This window comes from Xenopus laevis, chromosome 3L (assembly GCF_017654675.1).
Source record: "Xenopus laevis strain J_2021 chromosome 3L, Xenopus_laevis_v10.1, whole genome shotgun sequence".
NCBI classification, from domain to species: domain Eukaryota; kingdom Metazoa; phylum Chordata; class Amphibia; order Anura; family Pipidae; genus Xenopus; species Xenopus laevis.
The window spans coordinates 26,651,722-26,663,940 of NC_054375.1; the positions used below are offsets into that span (position 1 = coordinate 26,651,722).

At 47.1% G+C, this 12,219-nt stretch overlaps 1 protein-coding gene across 6 annotated transcripts in view; it reads left to right on the top strand.

Moving 5' to 3' along the window:
- The window catches only part of LOC108710817 (gem-associated protein 5-like), a 55,371-nt gene that overhangs the window by 23,120 nt on the left and 20,032 nt on the right, over window positions 1–12,219 (top strand). For all 6 annotated transcript variants that reach the window (XR_005966227.1, XM_041586055.1, XM_041586056.1 and 3 more), the window contains exons 12-16: window positions 1,110–1,246; window positions 1,377–1,450; window positions 2,175–2,356; window positions 3,634–3,773; window positions 4,431–4,602. Coding sequence is in view for 5 of the 6 variants with exons in the window: in XM_041586055.1 (XP_041441989.1) it covers window positions 1,110–1,246; window positions 1,377–1,450; window positions 2,175–2,356; window positions 3,634–3,773; window positions 4,431–4,602 (705 nt within the window). In the remaining variant the exon portion in view is untranslated. The remainder of the gene's footprint in view (window positions 1–1,109; window positions 1,247–1,376; window positions 1,451–2,174; window positions 2,357–3,633; window positions 3,774–4,430; window positions 4,603–12,219) is intronic.

A 12,219-nucleotide genomic window follows, 5' to 3' on the forward strand; every position in this document is an offset into this window, starting at 1 on the left:
AGAATAGAAATCTTATAGAAATCTTTGCAACTTGGAACTTCAGGGTTTCTTGCTTACGTGTGATTGCGAGGATGGCATCCCTGTCACATGCATTCAGCAGCCTGGCTATCAGTGGCCACAGTGGTGCACCCGGCAGGCTAGGCCAGGCCATGATGATCCTGTGAGCCCTTTCTACTGCGAAAAGGCTCCGGGTTTGTTCCCTTCTGCTTCTTTGGGGAAGCCCACGAAGCGGAGGTTGTTGCAGGGGAGTCGGTTTTCAAGATTGTCGGCTGCCAGCTGGAGTGCCTCCATTATACGCTCTGGTAGTGGTGTGCATGTGTCCTCTAGGCTGCCTACTCGCTGTTCTACCACTGCCCTCCGCTCCCTCAGTTTCTGTAAGTCATGTTTGATGATCGAGAGTTCTAGTTTTATTACATCCATCTTGGCACCGATGAGGCTGGTGCAGGTGTCCTTAGACTCTGGGATCTCTTGCAGAATTACCTGCAGCATGGGTTCTGCTGTTTGCTGTGCCATAAGAGAAGAGGGAGGGCTGCTTGCCGAGGTATGGGCGGCATCTTGTTTGTCCTCGTGGGCAAACCTCTCATTGTTTGCTGGCAGTCATTGAGGCCCTCTTTTGTGCTCGATTCAGCCCCATTAATATCCTCTGGGGTAGCTCTTGCCAGTCTGGTTCTTCTGAGGCCGTTTTGGAAGGTTTAGAGTGGTCTTAGATCAAAATAATACTAGCCCAGATAGAAGAGCACTCAGCCACACGTCTGCTCACATTAAGCGTAAGGCAATGCCCCCTCTCCCTTACCCTTCTAATCTGTGTTTCAACTTTGTCAGCCTTTTGCTTTTATTCAGACTGTCAACAGATTGATATATTGTAATGTAGTAGAGGTACTTAATCTGTGGCCATGTCTTGGGAAGCTATATTATATGTATATTATATGTATGCTGTATTATATCAAGTTCTGCGATACTTTAACTAAAGGGGAAAATAATTTGTCACCTATATATTTTCTAACTATAAACATGTAACAAGTGAAATCAATGGGGTAAAACTATGGAAGATCTTTGTTTCCCTCGCATGGGATATAGCCATGACCTGCTCAGTACATTATTCCTTACAGGCGCAGAAGGGGACCATCCTTCATATACACTGTACAGCTGTGGTGGGGAAGGGGTTATTTACCAGCACAACCCTTGGAAACTGACAGATGAAGCCAGTAATATTAACAAGCTGATCCTGGACACCAATGACATCAAAGTAAGTGCACGGAGTCTGTTGACAGACTTTCAGTATTGAGGTGGTTGTACTGTTTCTCTTGCCTAATTTGTCTCTTATTCCGTTTATTCTTGGGGTTTATCGAATTTTATTCTTTATTTTTCTATCACAGCACAAGTTACCGGCACACACAGAGTTAAACTGGAGACCTGATGGACAGTATTTAGCTATTGGCAATGAAGATGGGTATGAGACCCCTAATCTCTTATTTTTCCCAGTATGTGTGTCTGTCAGAGGAAGTGTACGTGATACACATAAATGTTACACAATATTTTCAGATGCAGCGTTAAAGTACTACGCACTAAACTTAACGTGGAAACATGGACAGTTCTTACGTCTGAACGTGTGGTTATAATGCAGAATCACAATATTATAATCTGGCTGCAATTTATAGAGTAAAGAGGGAGCCGAATAAAAATGCAGCCACATAAAAACCTCTGCTTCATGCGATTTATTGGGATTCCATTGGCTGGCAATGTTTAGAAAACAGAGTGAAGTTAGAGATCACCACAGTCCTCTAGAGTGAAATTCTGCCACTCTCCATTCATTTCTATGGTATTTTTAAAAGAGTATTTATCAATGGGTTAAAGTGAAATGTCATCCTTTGATAAATACACTTTTCAGAATCCCATAGAAATGAATAGAGAGTGGCGGAATTTCACTCTAGAGGACTGTGGTCATCTCTAATTTCACTCTAGAGGACTGTGTAGATATCTAACTTCATTCTTTGATAAATATACCCTATGGTTTCCCCAGGTCCCATTTTTTCAGTCAGTGTGACAGATAACCACTAGGTGTGCCATTGCCCATACTGTAATGTCTAGCTTCTGCTGTGCCTGTTCCATTTTCCTTATGTGCCTCCTCTTGGTCTTTTCTTGTGATATAATTTAACCCTGTGATATCTGAACAGAACCATTGAGGTCTTCCGCATGCCATGTCTGCAGCTCATGTGTACCATTCAACAGCATCACAAGCTAGTGAATGCCGTGCGGTGGCATCACGGTCATAGCCAAGACCCCGATTTGAGCTTCCTACTGGCATCTGGATCTAACAATGCTACCATCTATGTGCACAATCTGAAGGGGCCCCTCGGTAAGTATTTGGCATCAAAATAGTCCTCTGGGTAAACTGTGCAGTCTGTTCAAGGCAACAGTAGACTATTTCCACACAGGGCTGATTTTAGACATGCATATAAGCCAATGCATTAGCCTGGTGCAGACACATGGAAAGGATTTATGCATTTTGGAGTGGAAATTTGCTCCATGTGTTTGCACCTGGGCCAGTGTAGTGGCTCTGGGTGCAGACACACAACTAAGCTGATGCCTGGATATGGACACAAAAGACTAACTTTGAGCAGAGGAGCTGTTTTCTCTGCCTTTACTTTTACAGCTCCATCTGGGACTAGGCTGCAGTCTAAAATGTTATTTTAGCTTGTGCAGGGGAATACCTATTGTGATATAAATTAGTGGTATTTCTCTGTACAGGCTATGGGCAGACTAAAGGTGGCCATACACGGAGAGATCCGCTCGTTTGGCGATGTCGCCAAACGAGCACATCTCTGCCCAATATGCCCACCTTGAGGTGGGCAATATTGGGCTGATCCGATGGTGGGCCCTAGGGCCCAACGATCAGATCCTAACGAATAGTAATGGGCGGTCGGATCACGGGACCGCATCAACGAATAGATGTGGCAACAATCCGACAGGATTTTTCGTCCCATCCGATCAAGATCTGGCCGACTTTCGGCCAGATCTCAATCGGGGGGCCCCATACACGGGCCAATAAGCTGCCGACACGGTCTGTCGGCAGCTTTAATCGGCCCAGGTATGGCCACCTTTAGTGGGCTGTTCCTGCTATTTCGTTAGTTGTGTCTTTCCTTTGTTCAGCCATTCTGTTGGACACCTCTTAGAGCTTTAGCATATGGGCAGATTCGGGGAGATTTTTAGCCACCTGGCTTTGATTTCCTCTCGAGGAAACTTCGGGCAACTTCGGAAATCGAAGTGCCGCGAGTGCATTGCAGCAGGTGATTTTTCATTTTAGCAGGTGGAAGGCAGGGAGAAGGCAGTTCGGGGAGATTGTCGCCCCGAAGAAAGGGCGATTAGTTGCCAAGCGACTAAATCTCGTCGAATCTGCCCGTGTGCTAAAGCCCTTAAGTAAATATCACATCACTTTATTTGTTAGAATATATCCTTTATAGCTTTTTGCAAGATGGTTATAACTCTACAGAAGGGCCTTGTGTATTGATAAGAATGGCTGTGGCCAGACTTAGCTGAGGGGTGTTGCCTTCTCATAGGGCAGATAAAAGTTTTGGTGGAATTTTTTTGTGCGAAAGGGTTTACTATTATAACTATTTTGCTGTTTGACTGCAGAGAATCCCTCAGATTCCCCAATCACCATCACTGAGCCTTTCCGTACCCTTCTTGGGCACACTGCAAAGATCACAAGCCTGTCATGGAGCTCTCACCACGATGCCAGACTAGTGTCTGCCAGTTACGATGGAACTGCTCAGGTAACCAGAAAATGCTTTTTTTTTTTTAAAAAAAAACCCAAAGTCTAGTCTGGATGCATATTTAATCTTTAAATGCCAACAAAATTAAAGGAGAGCAAAGTTTATTGTTTGTTAATGCAGTTAGATATTATAAGTATTTATAACTTGGGTTGTCATTCACTTTATTTTTCTAGAGATGCTATGAACTAGGCTTCATTTCATAGTCTTGCAGCCCAGTTGTATCTCTGACCTAGCTCACCACAAGCCAGACCAATCACTTTTCTCCCTGCAACAGGCTTTGTGGGGTTCCCATTTATCTATCTATCTATCTTTCCTGCTGTCCTATCTATTTGTCTATTTATTTATCTATCTTTATATATTTGCTGCTGTCCTATCGATCTATCTGACTATCATCTATCTGTCTATTTATCTATCTATCATCTATCTATCTGCATTAAGTTGTCGGACCTAAGCACCAACCACAGGTACTAGGCAAATATCAAACTTGCAGGTAAACAAGACTATGGTTAGGAATACAATCTGTTTCATTATCCTGCTTCATATGTGGAAAGCCTTATCAAAGGACTGTGTATTTGTACTGCTCTGTACTTTTATGTGCATCATCTGTCATGGCAATTGTTTCCTTCAGCTTAGCCACAAACATCTCTTTCCTTTCAGGTATGGGATGTTCTGCAAGAAGAGCCGCTCAGTAACTATCGTGGGCACAAAGGGAGGCTGCTGTCTGTTCAGTGGTCTCCTGTGGATCCAGACCAGGTGTGGACAGGAGCTGATGATTTTTGCCTTCATAATTGGTCTATATCGAAACAGGAACATAGCAGGCCCCCCAAAGGTCAGTTGCATTAAATTCAGTGTAACCCCTAATGCACCGGCTTATCTACCTGCAGAGTGGTTAAAGGGCTAGTAGCATAATCATTCATGTTCTTGATCTCTGACAGAAAATATTTATACATAAATACATTGTGTGATGCTGCTACCTTCTCTCTTGCCTAGATTGGGGGAAGACACCCTGGGGATGAAGATCCTGTTGCTTGGATAAAGGACACTAAAGGTCCTCCTGCTCTGGGCTTCATCCCCTGCCTACTTCCAAAATCCTCCGTTTTCTTTGTGTCCTCAGAAGGAGGATGGACACTGAGTGGCTGAAGCAGTGGTACACTCTGGTGCCATGGCCACAGTAAAGGGTCTGAGTTCTTTTTCCAGTGCCCCTTCAGCCAGGATTCTCCCACTCCCAAGTGTCCTATTAGCCTGGAGAGCTTCCCTCCATCACCCTGGGTGATGGCTGGCACTGATTATGAAGCAAGTCCTCCCGGCGGCCATTTTGGACACGTCTCTCCAATCCTTACACTGAACCGTCTCATCAATCACCATCCTTCCTTATAGGGCATCCTCATTCCCTTTACAGTTAACCATTGTGTTATTGAGAACCTTAAGACACCCCTGACATTATTGTCAAATCTTTCTCTCTCATCCTCGGATAGATTCCCGATATCGTTCTACTTGAGACACAAAGGGAGTAGCTACTCCTCTTTCTCTGGCACTTCTACATCCCCTCTCTAGGGGATATAAACCTAGGGGTCACTTCTTATACATCCACACTTCCAAACCTACACCTGTACCATCATATCAGATCAGGTGAGAAGATCAGCCCCTTCCTAAGGCACAGGCTACCACACGCAACACAGCAATTGTCTCATATTGGGCATGCATTTCTTGTAAGTCAAAATTTTCTAGCGCTTCTCCTGACCCCGTGTGTGGATCTTGTAAAACTGCTGCAGCCCTACCATCCACCTCTGCATCTGCCAGGGCCACTCAACCGAGCCCTGACTCTGAATTGGTGCGTGCGCTAATTCTGTCACTGGCAGGTCTCCAAAACCTAGCCAGGATCCCAGAGACTCTAGACAGGGTACAACACATCTAGAGGCAAAGGACCTGAGGGGTCACCCAGTTCGAATCCAGTCAGACAATGTGATGGCGGTGGCCTACATCAACCACCAGGGAGGCACAAGGAGTCAAGCGGCACTTGCAGAGGCAGAACGAATCCTTCTATGGGTGGAAACAATCATACCAGCCATCTCCATAGTCCACATTCCAGTGGTGGACACTTGGAGGGCAGACTACCTCAGCAGGGAAAGAGTAGACCTAGGCGAGTGGAGTCTTCATCCAGAGGTCTTCCACAGGATTACAGCAAGGTGTGGAACTCCACAAGTAGATCTGGTGGCGTCCATGTACAACCGCAACCTAGAAAAATTCATAGCGAGAAGCAGAGACCTGCTAGCCTTCTCAGTGGACGCACTGGTGGTACTGCGGCAGTTCCACTTGGTGTACACCTTCCCGCCGCTAGCACTTCTACCCAGAGTCATCAAAAAGATAAGAGCAGAAGGGTTAACAACCATCCTGGTAGCCCCATACTGGCCTTGCTGTCCATGGTTTACGGACCTGGTCACGCTAGCAGCAGATGCACAGTTCCAATTCCCAGACTGGAGGGACCTCCTGTCTCAGGGCCCAATAGTCCACCCCAGGTTCACCTCGGCTGGGTTTAACGGCATGGCTCTTGAAGCCCTGATACTGACCAACTCAGGCATTCCCCATAATTGGATTTTTTGATACTCACCGTTAAATCCATTTCTCTGTAGTCGAAAGGGGGACACAGGGACCGATGGGGTTAAGCTCCATCCTCCAGGAGGCAGGACACTTGATAATTAAGGGGCGTGGCCTACTTGGCTTAACCCCGCACACTGTGCTCAACAATCAGTTTGTTCCAAATTTAACTATATGTGTAACTGAACATTAATAACTATGACAGAATGAAAGCCAGGGACTATCCTGGACACGACCATCTGATCAACGGCTCGTCCGAGGGCGGGAAGCCCTGTGTCCCCCTTTCGACTACAGAGAAATGGATTTAACGGTGAGTATCAAAAAATCCAATTTTCTCTGTCGTCTTAGGGGGACACAGGGACCGATGGGGACTTAACAAAGCAGTCCCAGAACAGCAGGGTGGGACGAGCCAATGAACGTAATTAGTGTAGAACAGACTGCAACACCTTGCGACCGAAAGCGGCCTCAGCTGAAGATGTTGTGTCGAGTCTGTAGAATTTAGTAAAAGTATGAGCGGAGGACCAGGTAGCCGCTCTGCAGATCTGATCCAAGGAAGCGGCATTGCGCCATGCCGATGAGGCTCCCATTGCTCTTGTGGAATGAGCTTTGACACCCTGTGGTGGTGTCCTTCTTTTAGACAGGTAAGCTTGTCTGATGGTTAGTTTGATCCACCTGGCAATCGTTGTCTTGGAAGCTGGAAGACCCTTACGAGGACCAACTGGAAGAACAAATAGTGTTTGAGATTTCCTAAAGGGCTTTGACCGTTCAAGGTACCACCGAAGTGCTCTGACAACGTCTAGATTGTGGAGACGTCGTTCTTTCTCATTCTTGGGATCTGGACACAATGATGGGACTATAATTTCCTGATTAATGTGGAAGGATGATACTACCTTGGGTAGAAATGAAGGAACTGTTCGTAAAACTGCCTTGTCCTTGTGGAAGACCAGAAATGACGGATCACAGGATAGAGCACTCAGTTCAGACACCCTTCTGGTAGACGAAATTGCCACTAAAAATACAGTCTTGTACGTGAGCCAGGTATCAGAAATTGAATGCATTGGTTCAAACGGTGGATCAAGCAAGGCCTCTAGCACCAGATTGAGATCCCAACCTGCAACAGGCGGATGAAATGGAGGACTTACATGTGTCACTCCTTGCAAAAAGGTTCGTATGGTATCATCTGTTGCTAGCCGGTGTTGGAACAGAATAGACAATGCCGATATCTGTACTTTCAGTGAACTGAGTTTGAGGCCAAGTTGTAGGCCTCGCTGTAGGAAGGAAAGTATCCTAGGAATGTTGAGTTCCCGAAAAGTCAATCCGAGTTCTTTACACCAAGTGAAATAGGAAAACCACACCCTGTGATAGGACTTGGAAGAAGTAGGTTTCCGTGCTCTTAGCATTGTTGATATAACTTCTTCAGTTATCCCCTTTCTTCGCCAGATGGATGCCTCAACAGCCATCCCATCAAAGCGAACAGTCCGGGATTGTGGTGTGTTACTGGGCCCTGGTTGAGCAGGTCTGGTCTGCACTGAAGCCGGATCGGTTGGTCTATCGACAGTTCTTGTAGATCGGAGAACCATGTTCTTCGAGGCCAATAGGGAGCTATCACGATTACGGTGATATCCGATTGTCTGATCTTCTTGATGACTCGAGGTAGCATCGGAAGCGGAGGGAAGATGTACGCCAGGTTGAATGACCAGGGTTGAGTCATGGCGTCTACCCCTGCCGCTAGTGAGTCTCGGGATCAAGCAAAGAACGTGTGAACCTTTCACCATTTTTCATAGATCCATCAGATCTATTTGCGGTTGGCCCCAGAGATTCACTAGCATCATGAAGGCTTCCGGATGAAGTTTCCACTCGCCCGGTTGTACCTGATTGCGGCTGAGGAAATCTGCTTTTGTGTTGGACACACCTGGAATGTGAATGGCCGACAATCGGACTTGGTTGGTCTCCGCCCATCCCAATATCAATTGTGCTTCCTTCAGTGCTGCTTTGCTGCGTGTTCCTCCCTGACGATTTATGCACGCCACTGTGGTGACGTTGTCGCTTTGTATGCGAACTGGTCTTTGGTGAAGACGGTGAGACCAATGTAGTAGCGCTTGCTTTACAGCCCTTAACTCTAGGATGTTGATGGGTAGTTTGGATTCCTCGAGAGACCATTGACCTTGTGCGGATAGGTTGTTCCATGTGGCCCCCCAGCCTTTTAGGCTGGCGTCTGTGGAGATGACATTCCAATTTGGAGTCGCCCAGGATTGGCCGTTGGTCAAATTGTCCGTGATCAACCACCACTGGAGACTCTCCCTTGTTGCCTGAGAGAGACGTATTACTCGAGACAAGAGACCTCCTTTCCAAGCTGAGAGTATGTTCTCTTGTAAGGCTCGTAGGTGAATCTGTGCAAACGGTACCGCCTCGATGGTCGACACCATCAGTCCCAGTACTTTCATCGCCATGTGGACTGTCGGCCTCTGGTGTGAGAGCAGTGATTGTACTTGATCTCTGATCTTGTATTGTTTTTCTAGTGGAAGACATACTATTTGTGTCATTGTGTTGAATTCCAGGCCTAGGAATATCATCTGGTAGCTGGGCTGTAATTTGGACTTTGACCAATTGATGGTCCAGCCGAAGCTCCGCAAAAGTCGAATTGCCTTGATTAGATCCTCCTTGGCCTTCTCTTCTGATCTGGCTTTCAGAAGAAGGTCGTCCAGGTATGGTGTCACCGATATTCCTTGTAGGCGTAAGGTTGCTGCCGATACCGCCATGAGTTTGGTGAACACCCTGGGCGCTGAGGACAGTCCAAACGGAAGTGCCGCAAACTGAAAGTGTTGGTTCGCAAAGGCGAATCTTAGATATTTCTGGTGAGGGGCCCAAATCGGAACATGGAGGTATGCATCCTGGATGTCTAACGACATCATGAGCTGTCCGTGCTCCATTCCTCGTATCACTGAACGAAGTGTTTCCATCTTGAAGCGAATGGACCGAATAAACTTGTTCAGCTGTTTGAGATCTAAGACCGGCCTGAAGGACCCGTCCTTCTTCGGTACTATAAACAGATTGGAGTAAAACCATAAGAATCTCTCCGGCTGTGGCACTGGTATAATTACCCCAGTGTTTTCCAGCTTGGTAATGCACTGTAGAAAGGCTTGAGCCTTCTTGGGACATAAGGAATTTCCTGGGGGGTAATTTTGTGAAGTCGAGGTGATAGCCTTCTGTGACTATTTCGTTGACCCATGCATCTGAAGAGTGATGGATCCACACCTCCCGGAATCGTAGTAGTTTGCCCCCTATTTGTTCTAGCGATTCCGGAAGGAATGCCCCGTCATGCTGAGGCAGACTTGTCTCCTGTGGGTTTGTTGAAGGTTTTGTTGGCCTTCCATGGAGGATGGCCCTTATCATTGGTTTTGCTCCGAAAGTGTGAACGTTGCGGTGGACTGCTTTTACATGAGTAACGTCCGCTTTGGCCACGAAAAATTTTTCCACGTCTAGCTGTTCCTGTGGATCTATTCTTCGCCTGAGGGAGAAAGGTGCTTTTCCCTCCTGTTGCTTGTGAAATTATTTTCTCAAGTTCCTCTCCAAACAACCGTTGGCCCTTGAATGGCAGCGAAGTTAGTGATTTCTTGAAACTCAGGTCAGCTGACCAGTTTTTAAGCCATAATGTTCTGCGTGCCGCTATGGACAGGGCTGATGTTCTAGCTGTGATCTGTGAGGTATCAAGGGTAGTGTCACTGAGATAGGCTGCTGCCTCTGCAATAGTTTGTGCAGAAGACAATAGGTCAGTTCTGGGTACTCCTTCTTGGATGTCCTTGACCAGTGATTCCGCCCATGCTTGAATAGCTCTGGACACCCAGGCTGATGCTAAGCTGGGCCTCAGGGTCGAACCAGAAGACGAGTAGATTGCTCTTAAGAACCCTTCCAGCCGTCTGTCTGAGGAATCTTTAAAAGCAGCCGCGTCAGTTACTGGCAGAGTGGTGGATTTTGACAGTCTGGATACTGGAGCATCCACTACTGGTGGATTTGTCCACTTCTCCACTAGTTCTTTGGAAAAGGGGTAGGTCTTTGAGAACTTTCTTGTAGCTTGAAACTTTCATTCTGGATTGTTCCATTCATCTTGTATCATATTCATCAACTGCTCGTGTGATGGAAATACTATTGTGGATTTATGTTGTCTCTTGAATAGTCTAGATGTTTCAGTTTGTTTTGGTGCTTGTGAAATATTGAGAATTTCGATCACCCCTTTAATGATTTTATCCACATCATGTTGGGAATCACGGTCTCTGTCACCTTCTTGATTCTCCTCTTCCTCCCCCGAGGACACATCTGAGGGTGGAATTTCGCCTTCTGACTGGGAAGAAAGCTGTTCTACAGACGACTCGTCTGGGGATGCATCCGCTAGGGTATTGCCTTTGGAATCATCAGAGCGTTTGCGTTTTGTGCTTGGTCTATGACTGAACTTAGCCAAAGCCTTTCCTAAATTATCTGCAATGGCTGGAAGCCCTTGTAGAGATGCTAGGGATTGTGAAAGCTGAACTGCCCAGAGAGGGGCCGCCATATCTTGCGCCCGGCTGGGCCCTGGCTGGTGTGGGGGAGTTCCTGACTCAGTGTTCTCTTCTTGTGCCCCAGTTGGAACAAGGTTGTCCCCTGAAGCTGCTGAATTAGCTTGTCCCATTGAACAAGGTCTGCACAGCGGTTCACTCTGACCCCCTGCAATTTTTGTCTGACATTTTGTACAAGTAAAATAGGTTACCTGTGCTGTGGTGGGTGCTCTCCCCCCCGCCCTGGTAAATAGACCCACTGGCCTACCTTCTGCCATGGAATCACCTGAGAGGTGAGACAGTGTGCAGGGCTGAAACAAGTAGCAGCTACTGTAACAGCAGATATCTGTGCTTCAGCAGATATAACAACAGGCCAATATGGTTCTGTTTCCACTTCCCTGCACTTGCTAGCACTCTGGAGTGTGTGTGCGCGCTCCTGGTAGCGTGCTCCGCAGCGTTAGTGGAACCAAAATGGCCGCTGGAACGCATTTGCGTTCCACTGCGGACCGGATCCAAAATGGCGCTAAGCGCCAAAACGCCGCGATGCCAGTCAGCCTCAGCCCTCCTCCTAACATGCGCCATACACGGAGCCTCTGTTGGAACTCCTCCAGTAAGGTATGCTGCTTAGCTTGCCTATGGGGAACAACTAGAGGATAGAGAGATATATATATATCCTCCCTTAGTGAAGCAGACAAGTGAAGCTGTTAGAAGGGCAGCTGCTAGGTGCGGATAAGGAATGGGAAGGAGGGGGGGGGTGAGTGACCCCTGTGATAAACGGAGCAACAATAGCATAATGGCCATTGTAGAAACCAATCACCTACTGTATATTCACTGCGGCCAGACCCTCTGTCGACCCAATGGACGCAGGCACTGTCTGGGTGGTCGTTATAGCTATTACGCTAGTAAGTGACCCCGGTGAATTTATCCATGATGGGGGTTAACCTTGAGGATGCAGGCAGCCCTGCTCCAGGTTTCACCCCGGGTGTCAGCGAATCTGACCGTAGAATATTTCCCACTCTAGGGAAGTCCATCCTCCTGGTAGCAGGACACTTGAAAAACTGATTGCTGAGCACAGTGTGCGGGGTTAAGCCAAGTAGGCCACGCCCCTTAATTAATTATCAAGTGTCCTGCCTCCTGGAGGATGGAGCTTAACCCCATCGGTCCCTGTGTCCCCCTAAGACGACAGAGAAAAGGCTTTACCTACCATGTTAAGAGCTAGGAAGCCAGTCTAGGCCTGTATCTACCACAGGGTGCGGAAAACATTCATAGCCTGCTGTGAGACCAACAATAGGAATCCCCAGATCTGGGATGAGGGAAATCAA